At 40.8% G+C, this 12,651-nt stretch overlaps 1 protein-coding gene across 6 annotated transcripts in view; it reads left to right on the top strand.

Moving 5' to 3' along the window:
- The window catches only part of CTNNA1 (catenin alpha 1), a 308,835-nt gene that overhangs the window by 281,651 nt on the left and 14,533 nt on the right, over positions 1 to 12,651 (top strand). For all 6 annotated transcript variants that reach the window (XM_072728459.1, XM_072728463.1, XM_072728464.1 and 3 more), the window contains one exon: positions 11,099 to 11,255. In XM_072728459.1, the coding sequence (XP_072584560.1) occupies positions 11,099 to 11,255 (157 nt within the window). The remainder of the gene's footprint in view (positions 1 to 11,098; positions 11,256 to 12,651) is intronic.

Genomic DNA, 12,651 nt, shown 5'->3' with positions numbered 1-12,651 from the left:
ACCAAGATTATTTATATAAATGATCTTAAAGCTTAGGAGAAAAATTGTGTGGAGAGGCTTGTAGTTCATAATGAAATGTTGGTGTGCATAAATCATGTGTGGCTGGGGGCCATGTTGCGGTGGTTTGAGTTTGCCCTCAGAGAGCAGTGTTTCTGCCTCTCTTGGGTGGTTTCATTTCTCCCGCTAGGACACACCCTCTAGGAGAGTAGGCCTAAACTATGCCCAGATCACACTTGGTATTGAGTGTATGTTCTGGATACAAAGACGTTTCTCTAAGTGTGTTGCTTACCCCCCAGACCCTGACTTAGGTTCATTCCTGCCCATGCGCACAAGCAGGGCTGGGCAGGCTCACGATTGCAAATAGAGCAGATGTTTGCAGGCATGGCAGGGACAAACTGTGCCATTTCTACATGGGGCAGCTGCAACTCTTCTCCAGCCCATTGTTGTTAGGTCCTTTTCATTATTTTTAAAGAGAAGTCAGCAATTGAGATTTTTCTGTCCAGTCTCCATTTTAAATGATTGGTAACTAATGAAAAGTTATGAAATTCTTTGAGGATGGCAAAGAATTACGCTCTTCTGGGACTGCATCTGGCTTTCTCTGGCCCATGTGTTGCACCCTCAGAGGACCTCTTCTTCAAAGGAGCTGGTGGCCATCCCTCTGAGAAAGAGGGTTTTCAGTGAAGCCTTCTCCTCAGTCTTCATCCTGATGTGGGCAGCAATCTCCAGCACCAGGGCCCTTGTCCTTAGGTCTTCCCGTCCACAGTCAGTGGCTTGTTTGATAAACAGAGTCGAAGCAAGTTAATCCACTAGGCTAAATAGTGTGCCAGGAGTTTAAGGTCAGGTTTAATTAATATGCTATAGTGTGTAGACTGTATAGTGTGTAGAGTGTTCCTAGGGAGTATCTTTCTTTATTGTGAGATTGCTGTCGGTATCTGGCCCCAGGATGGAGCACCTGTGACGTGTTTCCAGGCTATTTTTGTGCCTCTCATACAGGCTGTTGCATTTAGGAAGGCCAGTCCCCTGTGCAGGGGGTGCCCTCTGTGCATAACTACCCTGGGGGCTGCTTTTCTCTGGCTCCTCCTATAGTTCGGAGTTGGCTCCTAGACCTTATTGTTCCTTTCTGAAAGGGAGAGATGATAGATGGAACTTCTAAAGGAACTTTTCCCCCATTTTGGGGTTCACCCCATAGCACATTAACTTTTGGAAATGGGAACTATTCTAAAGTACTAACTTTTTAGCGGTTAAGTGATGTGATGTTAGCTTCAAATATTTGAGATTAAAGTTGAGGAGGAAAGAACCTGAAAGTGGCTTGGCTTTATTTTCTTGGGGGATAAAAAAGCACCCACATTTTTTGGTAACATGGCTATTATTAAAAGGAAGGAGGTCAGCTGTCTCTGCCTGCATTGCCTTCTACTCTCTGGCTGAGCTCTCTCTGCACCAGGAGGGGTCCCGCTTCCATCTGAACAGAAACCCCTAGTCTCACATGCTTTTATAAGGAGAAATTCCAACTGTTTTAAGGAAAGATCTGAATCTGTACCCCACATATTCCTGACATGTCTTATTTGTGAATGTTCCTAAGTCTTAGTCCATGGTAGCTGCCTCAGATATTTCACTTTTTTAGTTCATTTGGTGCTGGCCAGGGGGGATAAAAGGAAAAAGAAAAAGAAGGTGATTTCTGACAATTGAGTCTTTAAAATTGTAGGAGGACATTTTGGAAATGATCTCACTTAATATTTTATTTTCCTTAGTTCATTTGTGAGAATGAGCATTGTACATTTAGGTTAATACAGATCTGGCACTTTAATAATTCGCAGAGCCTGGCTTAATGCGTGGCCTTTCTTAGAAATCTACACAAGGTCGAATTAAGTATTTTAAGCCACTGCTTATCTGCATTTCTTTTTCTTTTTTCCATTTTAGTACTTCTCGCTAACTAGAGGAATAACTTATGAAATTGCCTGTTCTTTCTTGTGCCTCCTTAGATTTATCTTCCATATTGCTGCTTTTCCCTTTGTGCTTCTGGGAACACTGATCATTTTCAGTAGCTGACAGGCCTAACAAGCATCAAATAAAGCACAAACCCACACAGGCCTGGCCTGTTGGTGGTGAGAATATATAACTCTTAAAGGGGTATCCAAGGCCCATAGGCCAGGGTACCCTTGTGACCTCAGCTCTCACCCATCTGTTATTTCACAATCAGAAAACCATCTACCTCTGAACCAGCCTCCCTTTTCCATTTTTGATATTGTCTAATGTTTTCTTTCAAAGCAGTTTCACAAAAGAGCTCGAAGGAGATGCTTCTGACTAGAAGTGTCTGTACCTTGCCTGCCCCACCCCACTTCCACCCACTCTGACAGGCATGTGCAAGGAACAGGCCAGCAGAGACACCAAGTCTCCTTGCAGGGCTTAGCACTTTGAAACTACTGGTCTTTTGTTTTCTTTTTTTCTGTAAAGTCTCATCTTCCATATCCTAACGTTTGGAAAGTTTCCTTCTCTTCTGTTTTCTTGAAAAGGCTGTATAATGAGTATTCTTCCTTTAAATGTTTGGGATCATTTACCAATGAAGTCACTGGGCCTGAGTTTTTCTTTGTGGGTGGGGTTTTTTGTTCTTTTTTTTTTTTTGGAGAGAGAGAGAGAGAGAGATTGAAAGCACAAACATGGGGAGGGGGCAGAGGGAGAAGCAGACCCTCCTGGAGCAGGGATCCTGATGTGGAGCTCAGTCCCAGGACCCACAGGATCAGGACCTGAGCTGAAGGCAGATGTTTGACCAACTGAGCCACTCAGGTGCCCTGTGGGAAGGTTTTTAACAATCCAATTTCTGTAGTAGATACAAGGATATTCACACTGGCTATTCTTGAGTGAGGTTTAGTGGTTTATATTGCATTGATTACTACTCTGTTGTTCCTTCCACTTGCTTTGTGTTTAATGTGCTCTTATTTCTCTGGTCTCTAAAATTCTAAGCATTGAGACCATTGGTTTGATAGCTTCTTTTCTAATGTTATACTTAAACATTTAATGCTATAAATTTCTCTTAAAGCACTGCTTTAGCCTCATCCCACAAAGTCTGATGTGTTAGAATGTCAGAAAAGATGTCACTGAGAACATGATTTAGAAGCAAAGACCTGGAGGAGATGACTGAGCAGGCTGTGGAGGGTACCTGAGGGGAGAGCACTCAGGTAGATCAAACTGCAAAGGCAGAGGCTTTGAGGAAAGGGATCAGATATCTAACAAGAGTCTGGGTGGTTTGGGGTCTTTTAAAGCCATGGTAAGGCTTTGGCTCTTTACTCTGAATGACATGGGAAGCCATTATAGGATTTTGATTAGAGGATTGACATGATCTAACTTAGGTTTGAACACTCTCCCTGTGACTTTTGTCAGGAGGAATAGAAACAGAGATACCTCTCAGGAGGCTGTGCTAAGCAGAATAATCTCTCCCCTCCCCCCCAACAAAGATGTTCATTTCCTAATTCCTGAAACCTATGAATATGTTGCCTTTTATGGCAAAAGGAACTTTGCAAAGGTTTAAAAAAAAAAAAAAACCGCTAAGCATCTATAAGTGATTAGATTATCTAGGTGGCTTCCCCAAAATAAACATAAGTGTCCTTATAGGAGGGAGCCAAGGGTATCAGCATCCCAGAAGATACTGAGATCATGGAAGCAGGAATTGGAGCGATGTGGCCACAAGCAGAGGAATGTGGGCATCCTTTAGGAGTTGGACTGGATTCTCCCCTAAAGTGCCTAGAAAGAATAGGTCTGCCACTTGATTTTAGCTCTGTAAGATCCACTTTAGACTTCTGACATCTAGAACTTTAAGATACATATTTGTGTTGTTTTAAACTCAACTACTTTGATAATATGTTACAGTAGCAATAGGAAACCAAAACAGAGGCTATTATGCTAATCCAGGAAAAGAGTGCAGTGGACATGGTGGGTACAGGTTAGAGTCTGGATATATTTTGATGATAGAATTTACTGAAGGATTATATATGAGGTGGAGGGGAAAGAGAAGAGGGAGAAATCCAAGGTTTTCAATATTAGTAGCTGGAAAGATGGAACTGTCATTTATTTTGATAGGAAAAAGTAGTTTGGGTGAAGAGTTGAGCTCGGTTTTTAACGATGTTATTTATTCATTGGAGAGAGAGCATATAGAGCGGTAGACAGCAGGAGCTGAAGGGAGCAGCAGAGAGAAGGGGAGAAGCAGGCTCCCCTCTGACCAGGGAACCAGATGGTGGGGCTCGATCTCCGGACCCTGCGATCATGACCTGCGCTGAAGGTAGATGTTTAACCGACTGAGCCACCCAGGCACCACCAGGAGCTCAGTTTTGAGCGTGTAAATTAGTATGCAGGACGCTAAGTGAAATTCAGGGAACAGATCTGGACAAATATATTAATTGAGATTCATTAGGATACACGTGATGCTTAAAGCTGTGAGCCTGAAAGTACTTATTAATGGAATGAGTAGTATCCCTAGAGTAAAAAGGTCTAAGAACCTCTAAAACTGGGATTCTCTAGCATTTAGAATTTGGGGAGGTGAGCAGTATCTAGCAATGGAGATTGAGGAAGAGTTAGTAAGACCAGACCAGAAACTGATTCTACTTGGAAGCCAAGTGAAAAACAGTGTTTCCAGGAAGAATGTTGATTCACATCAGTAGTTGTAGAATGTGAACTGAGAATTGATCCTTGGATTCAGCAACATGTAGATGTCATAAATTACCTTGGACAAAAGAAGTCTATGTGGAGTTGAGGAGACACAAGCTTGAATGGAGTGGGTTCAAGAGAGAAGAGAGGGATTGAAGTTAGCATGTTGGCAGCTTTTTTAGGTTTATAGAAACATGAGATAGTATAACATAAGATGGATATAGAATTGAGAGTTCCTTTGTTTTTATTTTTAGTTGGGAGCTAAAATTAGCTTATAATTAGCTTATAATCATAAAATTAGCTTATAATGGTTGGGTTTGTTTTTTGTGTTTTTTTTGGGATTTATTTTTTTAGAGAGAAAATCCACATGCATGTGTGAGGGGAGTGGGAAGAGGGAGAGAGAGGATCTCAAGCATATGCCCTGTTGAGCGAGTAGCATCTATATGATCAATAGAATTTAGAAGAGAATATTGATACAGATACTAATATCTGTATTGATAATACAGAATAGAGGGAGAATTGCTAGAGCAATGTTCTGGAGCACAGCAGATGAAATGAAATCTAGTGGACAGGCAGAAAGATTGATCTGAGATGGGAGTGTAGATTGAACACCACATTTTTAAAAAGGTAAGATAGTACATGGTTCAGATGCAGGTAGGTGGGTAGATGTGGTCATAGGAACCTATAGACATTATCTTTTGATTGCATTCACGTCATTTAAATAGGAAGCAGCTGAGTTATAAGTTTAAAAGTGAGGATGCTGGGGGGAAGTGTTACAGGTTTGAGGAGAAGATGTGACACAAATACTCATTTAGAGTCCAGACTTGAGAGGAGGACATTGACTGATCAAAGAAATGTCCTCAAACATTATTCATCTTGAGTGATCAAGAATTTTGAAGAAAAAAGGCAGCCCAGGTGGCTCAGCGGTTTAGCGCCGCCTTAAGCCCTGGGTGTGATCCTGGAGACCCGAGATCAATTCCCAGGTCGGGCTCCCTGCATGGAGCCTGCTTCTCCCTCTGCCTGTGTCTCTGCCTCTCTCTGTCTCTCATGAATAAATAAATAAAATCTAAAAAAAAAAAAAGAATTTTGAAGAAAGACCACTCAGCACGATTGAGTGCAGGAAATTGTGGGATATCAGAGTGGAGCTGATTGGTACATAGCACGAATATGAGTTGGGAGCTAAAATGATTGGTCCAGGTAGGAGGTACGGGCGTAGTTAGCACCCATGTGTTATGCAGAATCGTGAAACTAGATGAGATTGTCCGCCGAGAGGGGAGGAGTACCAAAAGAGAGAAGGCAGCAGAGGTTGTAAACTTGAGGAACCTCATCGTTAGCAGAGGAAGACAAGGCAGCACAGGAGACAAGCAAAAAATAGCCAGAATAGTGGAAATCAAACAGAAAAAGCATTTAACAGAGTCTACCATCACAGCCTGATGAAAAACACCGTGTAAACCAGAATAGAAGGGAATTTGCCCAGCCTGATAACTTCCCACGTAATGGTGTAACATAATATTTAATGGGAACAGACTGAGTCCTTTTTCCCTACAGTCCGAAACGAGATGAGAATGTCCTGTTTGACGTTGTTCTAGAGATTTTAGCCAACAGCAGCATTTTTAAAGTTGCCAGCCATTCGGGATTGGATACCTGGGTGCCTCAGAGGTTGAGCGTCTGCCTTCAGCTCAGGGCGTGACCCTGCAGGGAGCCTGCTTCTCCCTCTGCCTGTGCCTCTGCCTCCCTCTCTGTGTCTCTTATGAATAAGTAAATAAAATCCTGAAAAAAAAAAATAAAGGTTGCCATTCGACATGGTGTAATGCCTAGTTTTGGGCCTTTTGCAAATTTATTGAGGAAAAATATTAACACATTAATTTTTATTTCTTTGATTTGTGACAGTATATATTTTCCCCTAGTTGTTTACTAGTCATTTTTCATTGATCTTAGGTAGGCTGTCCATCTCTTCTCCCCATTTTTCTACTAGTATCTTGGTGTTCTCGTTAATAGATTTACCTAACACTATATACTTCATCTGTTATATATACTTAAATACAGAAGTAATGTAGTCAAATTTATGAATTGTCTTCTCCCACTGTTACTTGGAAATAGGGGAGAGTTTTCTAAGAAGTAAGAAATAGGGCAGCCCGGCGGCTCAGTGGTTTAGCACCGCCTTCAGCCTAGGGCCTGGTCCTGGAGACCTGGGATCGAGTCCCACGTCGGGCTCCCTGCATGGAGCCTGCTTCTCCCTCTGCCTGTGTCTCTGCCTGTCTCTATCTCTCTCTCTCTCTCTCTCTCTCTCTCATAAATAAAACCTTTAAAAAAAAAAAAGGAAGTAAAATATTTCTATTTATTTATTTGCTTTTAAAAAATATTTCTATTTAAATATTAAATGAAAGCCTAAACAAATGCTTTAGCTTTGTTATCTCATCTATCTGAAAACAATCTTAGCATTTAAATGTAAGCATGAAGTGAGGCTTTAATTTTATTTTTCTCCAGAGAGCACATCAAACATAAAAATAATGTACTATTATTCCCCACTGGTCTGTGATGTCACTTTTATCGTACACTGAATTATGTTCTCTGATAAGGGTCTGTTTTTAGATGATTCTGTTCTAATTACTTTAGCTTTGTATTACATTTTAATTATCTCACTTCATTTCTCTTGCTCTCCCCAAGATTTTTTTTTTTGCTATTCCCAGCTATTTATTGCTCCAGATTAATTTGTGGATAGGTCATGCTTCTTACCCCTAAACAAGAAATATGTTGCTATTTGAGTTTTTGTAATGTACCTTAGAAAAGTTTAGTCACTTAGCGTTATTTCAATCATGTGGGTTTCTTCACAGATTTAACCCCCTATATTTCCTATGAATTGCTTTCAAAAAGATATGATAGGGATCCCTGGGTGGCGTAGCGGTTTGGCGCCTGCCTTTGGCCCAGGGTGCGATCCTGGAGACCCGGGATCGAATCCCACGTCAGGCTCCCGGTGCATGGAGCCTGCTTCTCCCTCTGCCTGTGTCTCTGTCTCTCTCCCTGTGTGACTATCATAAATAAATAAAAATTAAAAAAAAAAGATATGATATTCTTATTTTATTTTCTAACTTTTTTCTGGCATATAGAACAATTTGTTCATTTTTAAAGTATATATTGTCTAACTACCCTTTAAAAAAAAAAGATTTTATTTATTTATGACACAGGCAGAGGGAGAAGCAGGCTCCATGCAGAAGGTCTGATGTGGGACTCGATCCTGGATCCTGGGATCAGCCCTGAGCCAAAGGCAGATGCTCCACCCCTGAGCCACCCAGGTGTCCCTATGGTCTAGTTACCTTAATGATTACTCTTAATAATTGTAAAATTCTTTTTAGGTGACTTTGCAGTTTCCTAGATGAACTAAGGTCATCTCTATTGAGAAGTAATTTTGTTGTCTTTTTTCTAAGAGCTTTTTCTTGTACTTCTCTTTCCCATTTTATTTTATTAGCTATTATTTAACTAATGGTGATAGTATGTTAACATTAATAACATCTTTATTTTTAAGGTAAGTGGTTCTAGATTTCACCACTAAGTATTATGTTTTATGATTATTTAAAGTAGTATGTTAAGTATCTTTCTATTTCTGATTTACTATGAGTCATCAGAAATGAGTATTTAATTTATCACATGTCCTTTGTAAACAGTTTTGTAATGAAAATGAGAAAGTTAACCTCAGACAAGGTACTTTTTCTCCATTATACTGTTTGAGATAAGATATTACAGAACAAAGAGACCAATTTTCTCTTTGTAATAGAGGATTAATCGTATTTAAAACATATAATTAATTCCTTGCCCCTGTTTATTTGGCTCTCTTAGGAAACATTTTCTTCAGCCAGATATTCTTACAAGGTCTAGCTCTGCTCTGATTCATTGATGCATTTAGTGAATCAATTAAAAAATGAAGAGCATAGTCCTCCCTGGTGAAACCTGGTGGAAAGTGAATGAATGGCAAGAAGGAAAAGAGAGAACAACCCTTGAAATGACACAGATGGGGGAAGACCACGGCATAGCATGTGAAAAGCTGATGGCATATCTCTTCTCATAAATACCTAATAGTTTAAACCCATATACCTTTGAAAGTGGTGGGCCATTAATAATTAGTAAGTGGATGGCCAGGTCCCCCACGTCTCCAAATCTGTATTTGCTAGTTTTGGTGGTCCGGCACTTCCACTTGTTTGTCGGGGGAAAGAGGGGCAGCTGCACTGGTCTGGGAAGTGTGATTGATTCTTCAGTTTGTTAACAAGTCTTTAAGGGCTAAATTGATAATTATTCTTGAGTACTGCTCCACTACATTGGGAATTAAACACATGACCTGAAGGCATGTGGTTCCTATGGCACCTCAGAAAATGAATCCTAGATCCTCCCCTTGGGTTTACATGCTCACTGCCTCTGTGGTAGCTGTCTTTCTGCTTTATCCGGATCTCCACTCCATCACCACTAGTTTCATCTTGTCTTTGCTTCCTTTCCAAGTTGCATTATTACAAATATATTTATTTCTAATAACTCTCATAAGGACCTTGTACCTAGAAGCGTTACTGATTATTCCCTCAGTTTGATTTAGTTGTTTACTCATTGAATGAAAACCGCAAAGGATCTGAGTAGGTACTTCTCTGAAGAATATATGCTAATGGTCAATAAGCACAGAAAAAGATGTGCAACATCCTGAGCCATCAGAGAAATGCAAATTAAAACCACAATGAGATCTCACTTCACACCCACTAGGATGGCTGTCATTAAAAAGGAAAGAGAAGGAGAGTGGGAGAAAAGAAAAGAAACAAGTGTTAGTGAAGATGTGGGGAAATTGGAACCTTGATACATGCTGGTGGGAATGTAAAATTGTGCAACTGCTTTGGAAAACAGTCTGGCAGTTTCTCTAAAGCTAAACACATGACGCAGCAGTTCCAGTCCTACTTATATATCCAAGAATAACGAAATATATATATGAATGTTCATTACAGTTTTATTCATGATGGCCAGAAGGTAGAAGTGGTTCAGATGTCCATCAACTGATGAATGGATGAATAAAATCTTCTGTATCTGTTTAATGGCCTGTTATTCATCAATAAAAAGGAGTGAAATGCTGGCACATTCTCCAGCATGAAAAAACCTCGAAAACATTAAGTAAAAGAAGCTAGTTACAAAACCCCACATATTAATATGATTCCCTTTATATGAACTGCCTAGAATAGGCAAATGCATAGAATGAATGAAAAGTAAAGTTAGTGGTTGCCAGTAGGTCGGTTTAAGGAATGTTGAGGGAGATGGGAATGACTGATGGTGGATATAAGATTTGTTTTTGGAGTGATGAAAATGTTCTAAATGTTCCAAAGATTTCTGTGGTGATGGTTCACAACTTTGAATATTCCAAGAACTGTTGAATTGTGTGGCTTAAATGGGTGAAATTTTTGGCATATGAATTATATCTCCATAAAGCTGAGTAAGTTTTGGTTGATTTTTGTTGTTTTTGTTTTTACAGAGTACTTTTTATTTTATTACTTATTTTTTAGAGAGAGCATGTGTGAATGACGGGGGTGGGAGGCAGAGGGAAAGAGAGAATCTTAAGGAGGCTCCATGCTCTGTGGAATCGATGTGGAGCTCAATCTCACAATCCTGAGATCATGACCTGTGCTGAAATCAAGAGTTGGATGCTTAACTGACTGAGCCCCTCAGTCGCCCCTAGAATTACTTTTTAAACTTAACAAATTATACAGTTGCTGTGCAGAATCTGACATACCAGATGTTCATCACAAGGTAATTAGGAATGGTGGATAACTGAATCAAACCTAGAAATTGTGTAATAGGAAAATTGCGATGTACATCCATAGGATGTAATAAGAAACAATGTTTTTAACCTGTATCTAATGATATGGAGAAGTACTTAAAAGAAGAAACAAGATAGTGTAATGTATTTTTTGACATACATACTTAACATACATTTGTGTATAGAAAAAAGCCTGGGGCAGCCCAGATGGCTCAGCGGTTTAGCGCCACCTTCAGCCCAGGGTGTGATCCTGGAGACCCCGGATAGAGTCCCATGTCAGGCTTCCCACACAGAGCCTGCTTCTCCCTCTGCCTGTGTCTCTGCCCCCCCCCCCGTGCCCCCCCCCCCCAAACAAACAAACTTGAAAAAATCCTGAATACAGTGTCAAAAATTTTAAAGAGTTGCCATCACAGAGTGGAGAGAACAGAGATAGTTTTATTAGTTTGTTTCACTACATATGTGCATTTCCAGTGTCTTTCCTTTATGCTCACACTTACAGCCTATTGTCTAACACTTCTCTCTTCCATCTTTGTGAGTGTTGTGGTGGAACATGCGGTGTCACCGGTGCTGGTGATTGGTACACGTGTGAGACAAAGCCGCAGCCACTCTACTGCCCAAAGTGTCCCACATACTTTATTTTCCTGACTCTGAAAGTGTAAACATGAAACTTCAATTTCTTTGCAGGTTATCAATGCTGCACTGGCTTTAGCAGCAAAACCACAGAGTAAACTGGCCCAAGAGAACATGGATCTTTTTAAAGAACAGTGGGAAAAACAAGTTCGTGTTCTCACAGATGCTGTCGATGACATTACTTCCATTGATGACTTCTTGGCTGTCTCAGGTAATGAGCTGGTTTTCCAGAGAAGCATGTGAGAATGTGCAAAATTACTTTTGTCACAATAGTGGACAATCAAAATGCCCCCTAGTCTGAGCAGATAAATTATTCTAGCAATGATATTGTGATGCTTTTCATTTTATTTATTTTTATTTTTTTTAATTTTTTTTTTAATTTTTATTTATGAGAGAGAGAGAGAGAGAGAGAGGCAGAGAGACATAGGCAGAGGGAGAAGCAGGCTCCATGCACCGGGAGCCTGACGTGGGACTCAATCCCGGGTCTCCAGGATCGCGCCCTGGGCCAAAGGCAGGCGCTAAACCGCTGCGTCAGCCAGGGATCCCGTGCTTTTCATTTTAATTAAAAAAACAACAACAAACTAGCACTCCTATGAAGTGGGAATTGGGGCTAGTCTTGATCTTAGAAGCAGGAATTAGAAAGCTGGCTGGCATTTTTGCCCTGTTCGTGTAGAGTTAAGATTTTGCAGCTCAGCTGTTACCTGTATGGCACCGTCACCACCCAGCCCTTTTGCTGATATTGTATTTGGAAAACACATTGACCTGGGTCCTGGGAGAGGCTGTATTTGTTAGGAGCTTGTGAAACTTAGGAGAAGGGATTCATAACACCATCACCTTTAGTTCTTTTTTACCCCACTCCCACCCCACCCCCCACACTTCTTGGAAAGCTGCTTCCTTTCTCAGAAATGATCATAGTTTAACTGCACCATGACAGACAGAAAACAGAGAGGAAATATTTAAGTGCCATTTAATTATGAACTTGCAAAAAATAAATCTGGGTAATTCACCTCACAAAAACAGTTGATTTCATTATATAAACATAAACTGGTAATGACATAGTAAATTGCATTCATATAGAAAATGTCTGTCAACTGCAATTCACTGTTTATCACACAGAGATAAATTTCAATCCATCCCCTTCAAGTTGAGCAAGTATAAATGCATTCTTCATTTAACAGGGCCTCTGCTGCCCTTAGCTGCACTGCTCGTTTTCTGGAGGTGCCAGGCTTCCTGAGGCTGGTGGCTGTGGGCAGTCAGTGGCTGGGTACTTGGAGGACTCAAATTTGCCTGTCACCCCAGGGAACCACAGGCTGGAACATGGGAGATGTGAGTTTCAATGGGGCTTGAAAGAGAAGCAGGGCTTAAATAGATGCATAGCACAGTCCTCCAGCAATTACCTGTATATAGGATGACAGTGTGCTCTGCATGCCAGTGTCCTCCTGTCTCTGCCTGTTCTCCCTGAGCTTGGTAGCTGTGGCTGTACTTGAGAGTGGGGAGCAGGCAATCCATAAACTGCAGAGAGAGGGGATGAACCACGCTGCTGCAGGACTGCCAAATTGCAGGTGCTGGTACTTTAAAACAAAAAACCCATTTGCAAGCACATCTTT

The sequence above is a fragment of the Vulpes vulpes genome, chromosome 12 (genome assembly GCF_048418805.1).
Source record: "Vulpes vulpes isolate BD-2025 chromosome 12, VulVul3, whole genome shotgun sequence".
Lineage (NCBI taxonomy): Eukaryota > Metazoa > Chordata > Mammalia > Carnivora > Canidae > Vulpes > Vulpes vulpes.
Note: the sequence above shows the minus strand (reverse complement) of the source record. Positions and strands in the feature narration are given on the sequence as shown.